Source organism: Poecilia reticulata, linkage group LG8 (genome assembly GCF_000633615.1).
Source record: "Poecilia reticulata strain Guanapo linkage group LG8, Guppy_female_1.0+MT, whole genome shotgun sequence".
NCBI lineage: Eukaryota > Metazoa > Chordata > Actinopteri > Cyprinodontiformes > Poeciliidae > Poecilia > Poecilia reticulata.
The window spans coordinates 27,474,624-27,484,378 of record NC_024338.1 but is presented as its reverse complement, the minus strand read 5'-3'; the positions used below and the strand labels follow the sequence as shown (position 1 = coordinate 27,484,378).

The window sequence follows — 9,755 nt, the reverse complement described above, 5'->3', positions numbered from 1 at the left end:
TGGATGGATGGATGGATGGATGGATGGATGGACGGATGGATGGATGGGTGGATGGATGGATGGATGGATGGATGGATGGATGGATGGATGGATGGATGGATGATGGATGGACGGATTCTGCTGGGGATTTTTTGCTGTTTTTTCTCTCCACCGTCGCTACATTGATACTCGGCAGAAGGGATTGCTGTAAAGACAACTCGACGTCCACCGTCGCCCCCTGCTGGTCCAGGAGTGAATGCTGCAAGTCAGCGACTCGATGTTCTGCTGGGATTCCTTAGATAGAAACGTCTGAATAATGAATTATACTGTATTGTGTGAAGTAGGACCAGCTGGAATGGATGTGTGAATTCATTTAAAAGATTCTTTTTTGCAAAGTGCCTTGAGTTGGCGCTTCAGAAACAAACTGGATTTATTTACGCTGCTGAAGGAAACGTCCAGAACTTCAGCTTTTCCAGCTTTAGGCGGTTCAAGATGGCCGAGGACGGCGTTAGGTTACCGCCGGTGCAGAGCCGTCTCGGCAGCAGGTTCAGGAAAAAGCCTGGAAACTTCTGAAAGGTTTAAAACCTTTAATCAGGAGAAACGTCTTCCAGTTTGGCGGCGATCAGAGGACATTTTAAATCGAAGGCTGCGTTCAGACGCTCGGTTTCGTGTGAAATCTGAGTGAGTTTTGGTCGTTCACACTTCTAAACATGCAGCATTTGTGTGATCTCCCGTGTGAACTGCAAGCAACCTAAAAGTTGTAATATCACGACTTTATTCTCGTGATACTTTGACTTCACTTCCTGAACTTGCTCCTGTGACCCGAGGAGCAAGTTCTGTCGGTCAGAACAGAAACACTTCGCCTCTGGGCTGGTTTGGTGAAATCCTGCTTCATAAATCATCCTCCTTCTGCTGGCTGGACCTTAACGGATCGAAACGGCAAATAAGAAGATGCCGAGTGATGCGACAGGTTGCTATGGCGACCTCCTGTGAATAACCTCACTGTTTCTGCTCTGTCTGCAGCTGGGAGAACCACCACCAACGAAGAGCTGGAGGACATGTTGGAGAGTGGCAAACTGGCCATCTTCACCGATGATGTAAGCACCGCACCTGCGGTCACTTTAAGGTGGAGCCTTCTGCTTCCTGTACGCATCCTCATGTGGTCAGGACGCAGAACGGCCACAAGGTGCGCTGACACATCAAGTGAAGGCAGCCTTTGCTTCTGGACATGGGAAGGAAAGCTGAAGAGAAGCCGCCACTGCTTTTATTCTGAAGGAGTTCATATTGTTTTCTTCTTCAAATTAAAAGCGGCCGTGACTGCAGGGATTTAACAAAACACCTGGCTGCAAATGACAGCTGAGCTACCCTGATTGAAGCCACTTGCATTGTGATGTCACAGTGTGGCGACCAATCAGCACAGGTCAGTAAGGTTCAGGTTTACAGCAGGTGTGGAGTTAGTCTGAACAGGTAAGTCCGTCCAACTGCCAACGAAACGAAAGTGACGACAATAAATCATTCAGAAAGCAACTAAAACTGGAACCTGTGACTTTCATTTCACAGGTGAAAACGAAACGTTTCTTTATAAACTAACCACATTATGACCAGAAAATAGAAACAATCCCTTTTTTCCCCTTTATTTAACCCCGTCGAGATCCAGATCTCATTTTCAAGAGACATTTAAATGACTTGTTGTGCACAATGCTGAAAAACAAGACAAAACTAATACAGAAACAGATAAACATTTTAATTTATGTTAATAGTAAAATCACAGAGACAGAAAAAATGTAGGTGGAAGCATTAGCTTAATTTAACTGTCTAATTTAAAATGCTAATGCTAACCAAGCATTAAATAAGGCTAATCAGGAAGTCAACTCCAGCTAACAGCAGAACGCTAACAGCAGCTAGCACAATTAGCTGTAACCTAATTTAGGCTAATTATAGCTGATTCAGAGTCCAACTTCAGCTAAACTGACAGAAAACACATCCGTAAATTATTTCTCATATCATAAAACAATTACTTATTTTGAAGCTGACTGTAGCTAACCGTATGCTAATTTCATCCCTGTAAGAAGCTAGTTTTAGCTAACCCCACAATTTAATAGAATATGTTTATTGTCACCAATCACAAAATAATTCCAGCAAATCTGGATTTTTGGATTTGCGGTTTGTTTGGCTAATTAGCAATTAGCCAAATTGCTAATTTGAAGGCAATCTGGATGCTAACGTGTCTAATTTTTTTTTTCTTTATTTTTTGTACTTTGCGTACAACTGGTCCATACAGATAAACTTGGCTAACTTTAGAAGCCAGTAACTAATTTTTAACTCTATTGATGTATAAAATTTGAGTCGATAAATACTGTAGATGTAGAGTTAAACTGCAGAAAAATGTTCTAATAATTTACAATTTATTTCCCAAATGTTAGATTTCATCCTCTTTTCTAAAGTTACTTCTGCAGACTTTGTTTTTTTTACTTGACGTTCTGTGACGGGCAGAGAAGACAGAACATGCTTCTGTAAACTTGTTCTGCAGATCAAAATGGACTCTCAGATGACCAAGCAGGCCCTGAACGAGATCGAGACCCGACACACCGAGATCATCAAGCTGGAAAACAGCATCCGTGAGCTCCACGACATGTTTGTCGACATGGCCATGCTGGTCGAGAGCCAGGTAGGCCGCAGGTGTTGAAAGCTACCTGATCCCATAGAGGAGTTGCTTGGTGTCGTTTAAATTCAGATGTTTGTTTTAGGGAGAAATGATTGACAGAATTGAGTACAACGTAGAACACTCTGTCGACTACGTGGAGCGAGCCGTCTCCGACACCAAGAAGGCCGTAAAATACCAGAGCCAGGCTCGCAAGGTAAGGCTCCTGATGAAACTCTGCTCCGGACCCCACCGTCCATCCAGGAGGCTCCTTTTCAAACTGCTAACAAAAGACTAGCAAAAAGGCTAAAAGGCACCAATTTGTCCAATCGGAACCCAAAAAATGTCCGTGGAGCTATTCCTCCGTTTAGCGTAAGGCACTTTATGGCAACAGTGGCTAACATCTATGAAGACTTAGTCAGTCTTATCACCTCGCTTCCACATGCAGTGTCACCTCTTCAGCCGACAAGCGACTGGATTCCAACTCCAGAAACTCGTGCAGCTGCCTCCCTTCAGGAACTCAAACCTTCCTGTTGGTCTTTCAGTGTCTTGAAGGAATTTTAATGTCCAGAACGGGATTTTAGCTGCTGAGGAGTTGCTTTCCTATCAGACGACTCCAACAATCCAGTTTGAACTCAAAATGCTGTTTTTAGCCGTTTTTTCTTGAATCTTTAACATTCCAGTATTTTACTATGCTAGCATGCTTTCAGACTCTGTTCTGCTTCTCTATTTGGTGAGAAAATCATTTTAAAAAACGAAAATTTGCACAACCAGTCAAACCAACAGCACCTGGCGTCCTGCATAGACACGTCGCGTTAATGAAGACAGAAACCAGAGGTTCTAACTCACACAGAAAGATTTTTACATAATTCTTGTCCAAATTTCCCTTTCCAATAATCTTGAGGACGTCTCGGCCGTTGGAACGGCTCTTAAAACGTGCGAGTTTCAGTTGCATTTACCCAGAATGCCCTGTGCTGCTTTTGTCCGGTCCCTTCAACCGAACCCAGGCCGAGGTTTGTGAGCAGACCAGTTAAATTTTTTGTTCAATTACGAATTCATGCCTCCTCAAATGAACCGCCCAGGCAAACGGCCTGGAGTCGGATTAAATCGGACTGAACAGAGCTGGAGGGAATTCAGCCTAAGATTTCCAACAAAAAGACAACGTTTGAAACAACAGGAAAAGTCAAATGAAAAAGTGGTTCCAAATGTCATTCCCTCATCATTCATGCGTTTGCTTCCTACTGTCGCCCTGCAGAAGAAGATCATGATCATCATCTGCTGCGTCATCCTCGGCGTGGTCCTGGCGTCGACCATCGGCGGCACGCTGGGCTTCTAAGACGTTCCTCCACCTGCTGCCATGATGACTGATGCCGACCGACTGACCGACAGCCAGCAGAGAAAAGAAACAGCAACGACAACACAAAAAACTTGAAACACAAATGCAAGACCGACAACCAATCAGCTAGGAAGAGATAATCCAATCACAAATAAGAGGAAACACCACGGGTTTGGGCGGGGTACAAAAAGCTAAGAAAACACAGTAACACCACATTATAGGTGACTTATCCACACAACAAGAGGGAAAAATAAACCTATTTATGTAAATGTATTGAACAACACGTGGGTTAGCTACCTGTAAAAAATGATAACCTCTACTATAACTTTTACTTTGTTGTTTGTTTGGCTGTTTTCCTATGTTTTGAAGTTCCTTGTTTGTTTTTTCGGGAGTCTCCGAGGACAGTGACGGCTGCTGGGTGGGAGTCCTGTGGGACATCCGGGTTCCTCACGTTCATTTCAGAAAACAAACAGCTAATGCATAGATGTAGAAAACCCGAAGGTTGGGGAACGATGCTAATGTTGTGCCTCGCCGTCAGCTAGTCCACCTCTCATTGGCTGCTTTGCCCGTCATTCACCTCGGCCAGCCTGATACCGGAGACCGATTGGACCCTGAGAACAGATGTTTTCGCTGCGGTTGGGAAAACACCGCGTTGACAAGGGGGAGGTCAGACTCCCCTGACTGTTGCATCGATCCAACCAAAGAGTTGGGGAGGGAGGGCCTCTGACCGTCCTGGTTATTCTGATTGGCCAGCGTAGGCGACAAGGTGATACCTGAGGGCTGGGTGGAGATGGACAGTTAAACTATGCAGTTTAGATACAAGAAAGACGACTTGTCCCGCCTACAACACAGAGATAGCCAATGAGAATCTGTTAAAAGCCAGGGCCGTCATCCTCAAGCTGCTCTTCTCGAGGAGTCAACAAAAAAATAACAGAAACGCATCAAAACCAACAAACAGGCGAACCCAGTTACCCGGGTGTGGCGATGGTCCTGTGGCTGTTTGTGTTTCGATGGCGAGCGTTTGTTGCTTTTGTCGTGCTGCTGTTCCGGTGTGTGCGTGACGTATCCTGTGCTGTATCTGCTTAACATTGTGTTAACGTTGAGTTTGTGCGATCCGACGTGTCTCTGGTGTGTTTGTGTTGGAAAAGCTGTGATGTTTCGGTTGCCACACATGAAGGCATTCCTGTAGATAATGTGAAAGGAGCATCACTCCTCTCTGCATGCTGAGACAGGATGCTCCCACCACCCGGACTAGGAGTACGGCGGCTTCTACGGCCAATTCACATTCTCTATGGGTGCATTTCCCTGGAAGGTGGATCAACGTGACACACATTCATTCACAACATGAACATGTCATATATGTTTTAACTTCTGACGTAGACAGACCCCATGAATGTTGTGTTACTGCCAGTGTTAGGGTTAGTCTGAGCTGCTTTGCATGGTGTAGAATCCGCTTGTGTTTGTGTAGGTTGTGCAGAAGCTTATTGAAGATTTATCTGTTTTCTAGATACTTTTTCTAAAAACTGTGAAAGGCATTCGTGGAGTCCGACCCAGTATGGTGGAAAAGATTCAGAAAATACAACAAAGGGTTTGTGGCTCGTAGCAACATAGCAAGAAAATGACTTTTTACATTATTGAAAGCTATTTCTAGCTAAGCTGATCCTTGATATTTCGGAAGCTAATTCTAGCTGCACCAAAACTATCCAATCTGGAAGCTAATCGTTGTTAATAAGCTAATTCTAGCTGCACCAAAACTACCCAATCTGTAAGCTAATCGTTGTTAATAAGCTAATTCTAGCTGCACCAAAACTACCCAATCTGGAAGCTAATTGCTGTTAATGAGCTCATTCTAATTTTAGAGGAAGCTGCCTGTAAGGATGTTATACAGAATGAAAAGTATTTATTTGACTGTTAGCCTGTGAACCACATTATGCTAATTTGGAAGCTAATCCTCGTTAAACTGGAGGATCATTTTAGCTAATCATAGATTTTAGCTAAATAAAAACAGACAATTCTCCCAAATCATTGGCTAATTCTAACTTAAAGGAAAGATATCTGTAAAAACATTTGATTTTACAACACAAAAAGTATTTATGTGTTGTATTTTGTACGTTATTAGTCTGTAATTGTGAACCAAATTAATTTGGAAGCGAATCCTTGTTAGCTAATTAAATAAAACCTGCAGTAAAATGTGAGTTTAAACAGGTTTTTATGCTGTGTTTGCAGTAGCAACCTACCCATTGCCCAAAGCATGCAAACTAGAATGCTAACTATGTGGAACTACTAGCTAATTTCAGCTAGCTATTAGAGTTAGCAGTGCTGAACTCAAACCCCCACGTTTTACAATACTAAGAACAGAAATGCTGCAGGAATGTTTCACTGTTAGAAATCTGGGGTTTATTGGGAAGGTAGCAGTACTGGATGAAAAGCTGAAAATGGCCGAACAAACTGTTGGTTTTACAGAGCGATGCAGTCTCGCGGCAGCTCATGGAAATCTTTACCTGCATGTTTTAAAAATATTGACAAATTTGCTCAGATTATCCGAACTCTGAGGGATTCTTCCACTAATAAAGCATCCGAGTCGCTAGGAATCGGTTCAGACTGAGCTTCTTATAATAGCCAGTCTATTATAAGGTTTGGTGAGGTGTTTGTGATTTGCCAGGACGCTGGTCGGGTCTGAGGTTCTGGAGGAAAGCGCTCAGGCTCTGTGATACGGAGGTCATCGTCCTTCTGTTGAGGCCTGCGCTGGAGGAAAAACCACCTTCAGATCCCTCCGCACTCCCTGCCAGAGCAATAAGCTTCAGTTCACAGAGTCCAGGAAGTAGTCGTTGTTTAGTGGAAAGCGTGTTTTTTCTTGAGATGTAGAAGTTAGCATCGTTAGCTTTAGATGTCTGTGATGCGCTTGATGTTCTAGTTTCAGGTTTGGAGAAGATTGGGGTCTACTTCATTTATTCTTTGGCTTCAATAAACCAAAACTGTTGCGCTCACCAAAGTGTCACCCTCTCCTCCCAGCAGCGAAATCCAACCAATCTCTCAAACGGTCCGTCTGTAGATTCAGGACGATTGGACCCTTTCTCAGCTGTTGTCGTTGGTTTTTAGTGGTTTCCAACAGGTAAAGAGACGTAAACCGAAGTGGATTTAATGACTTAGCGAGTTGAAATCTCATCGTAACCTCATGCATCAGATTTTTTAAAAGTTAGCTGCGCTTTTCTTCCCTCAGCATCTATTGGACAGTTGCTGGTTGTCCTGTGGTGGTTGAGGTGGATGAACATGGGCGGTGTAAGGACGCCGTCAAAGCACCAGCCAGTTTGTTGACAATGACGTTGTGTTTTGTGTCTGTATTGTCTGTAAAGTTCCCGTTTCGTCCATCAGGCCCCTGAAAACACATCAAACCACAAAGACGTCACCAAAACGATTCAGAGGGTCGGTTCGCCCGAGTGTCCGGCCCTCTCGTCTTGTGTTGTAGTCGTTTGGTTGTATAAAAAGATGGCGACGCGCGCTGGGAGTCTGACCTTCCCCTCCATCCTGCTGTGTGTAATAATTATGACGTTAATAATAAAAAAGGCATGCAACGCGTTGTGGAGTTTGCATGAAGGTGTTTTTGTACCCCACCCCGCCCTCCTTACCGTGCACTTTACCACTCATCGGACCTGTTTGATTAGCACATTAGCTACTAGACACAACTTATTACCTGTCACTAATTGATCTGCGTTTCAGTATTTCTGTTAGACGTGTTTTGTTGGAACATAATTGAGTGTTTTATTTAAATGTGAAAGGCTAAACTCCCGTCAGCTGCGGTCATTCAGGTCCGTCTGGACTTCTCGCTGGATGTCACCCCGCCTTTATCTGCTGGGCTCGTTTCCTCCACCCTTTGTTTGCTGAGAAATGGCCTGACCTCCGGCGGCTCCTCCACCCATCGTTGTGCAGCATGTTTCTTCGGTGAAGACGGCGTGTTAGTGAGCGTGTGTTGGCAGCACCGGTTTGTCTCAACGTGTAGAGCGTCAGACTGCAGTCCGCCGGGATGCAGCTGTTTTCACAAGTTGTTAAAAAATTGCGACTAAGAGGATCAGAGCCCTAAACGTACGCGATGTTCACTGTTTGTTAGATTCAAACCAAAGCCTTCTCCCTCCCACTCGTGTTCTCAAAATGTCCGCCGCTAGAATCGAAGAGCACAAAGCAAGTGAAGTTTACACCGAGACGTTCCTCAAACAGACACAGCAATTCAAAAAAAGCAAAGATAAAAGTGAAACGCCTGCCCTGATCCCCCCCACAAACCACCAGCCCTCACTGCATGACGGTCCATCCGTTGATCCGACCAACCAGAGCGACGTCCGCTTCCTGTTCTCCTGTAGATGCTAGCTTGTGGTCTGACTAGTGGAAAATAAGGCGCATAATCATAACCGGAGACGACGGCGGTGCTTTCTTCTTCTGTTCAATTACGGCTCTTGTTGTTTTGGTGTCATTTTGTTTTTCCTGTACAGTTAATCAGTCGTCTTCACGCCTCCGGATCAACGCGCTGCTGCGGCGGGAGCACGAGGAAAACTATTCCAATTATAGATTATTGTTATTTATGATGCACATTTATGTGTAAATTTGTGGGAAAATATAGAAATTAAACTCAAAGCTCAACTTAATTCCAGGATATCCAACAGTTTTCTGTTGCTTTCCGGCTGAAATACGACCCGAGGTCCGTTAACCTGCCTAACCACCGGAGAACATTTAGGAGACGTGAATTCATAAATGATTTTCACCAAACGGACCTCGGATTGTTGCCTTGGAGAAACATGGATTTATGAAACTAATCTCTGTGCAAACATGCGGTTTGCTGCAGATGTGCATCCAGATGTTTGCATAATTCGGATGTTTTCCAGGAGAAAGTGTGAAATAAAAGCATTGATTCCACAAACCGCCAGCGGCGCGTCGTCCGTGGCGTGACGACAGACTGCAGCGACTAATATATAAACAATATATCAATATTTCCCTGTAAATCTTACACCAACATACCGCGTCTGTCTGACTGTGTGTACATGGCCGCCTCTGTGGGCGTGGTGCCGTTTTCCTGTCAGAGCAGGAAGCGAGCGAGCAGGAAGTGGATCATCCCGAGGGGTTCGGCGGCGCAGAGGCTCCAAAGATGGACTCTGTTAGCCAAACGCGGCGCCGTGTTGCTCCACCGCTGGCTGTCGTCATTTTGCTTGAAGTAAACATGAGTCAGTCCTACTTCTTACCTCCTCATTTGTGGGACCAGAACCCGCTCTGCGATGATTTTCGTCTTCATGGGAAGCAGCCTGCTGCGCTGCTGTCCTGCTCTGGTTACGTGAAAACTTTGATTTTTACGTTGCAGTAAAAGCTGCGACTTGTTGTGAACAGATTTTTTATGCTTGATCCAAACGTCTCTCTGCTCTCTTCATCAAGCGAGACAGTATTTGGTTTCCATCAGTGTTTATTTTCCCTGAGTGGGAGGAGTTAGGGGAGGGGTCAAATAGACAGACCACACCCACATAGTCCCTGCCATATTAAGAAATACACTTAAAAACATTATTATTATCATAGTTGTTGTTGTTATTATAATTCTAACCATAAAAGGCAAATAAAATGCAGAAAAACATTTGCAAAAACGCAGGAGAGTGAACGGCTTCACGCAGTGATCCAACAGGAAACTTTTCAAAGGGAGGTTTCCACGATTCCATGATTTAAAAAGTACAAAGGAGTTATGTTATCATAAATAATAGTAGTAATATTGAATATTGAATGCTCGCAATTTTGTCAAACTGAAACTGGAATCTTTGTGTTCTGTAATTA

At 44.1% G+C, this 9,755-nt stretch overlaps 1 protein-coding gene across 1 annotated transcript in view; it reads left to right on the top strand.

Moving 5' to 3' along the window:
- Window positions 1-8,922, top strand: part of LOC103469454 (syntaxin-1B) — a 47,628-nt gene extending 38,706 nt beyond the window's left edge. Inside the window, exons 7-10 of the mRNA XM_008417139.2 lie at window positions 1,003-1,076; window positions 2,510-2,647; window positions 2,727-2,837; window positions 3,876-8,922. Coding sequence (XP_008415361.1) covers window positions 1,003-1,076; window positions 2,510-2,647; window positions 2,727-2,837; window positions 3,876-3,956 — 404 coding nt within the window. The 3' untranslated portion in view covers window positions 3,957-8,922. The remainder of the gene's footprint in view (window positions 1-1,002; window positions 1,077-2,509; window positions 2,648-2,726; window positions 2,838-3,875) is intronic.
- Window positions 8,923-9,755: the final 833 nt, after the last annotated feature.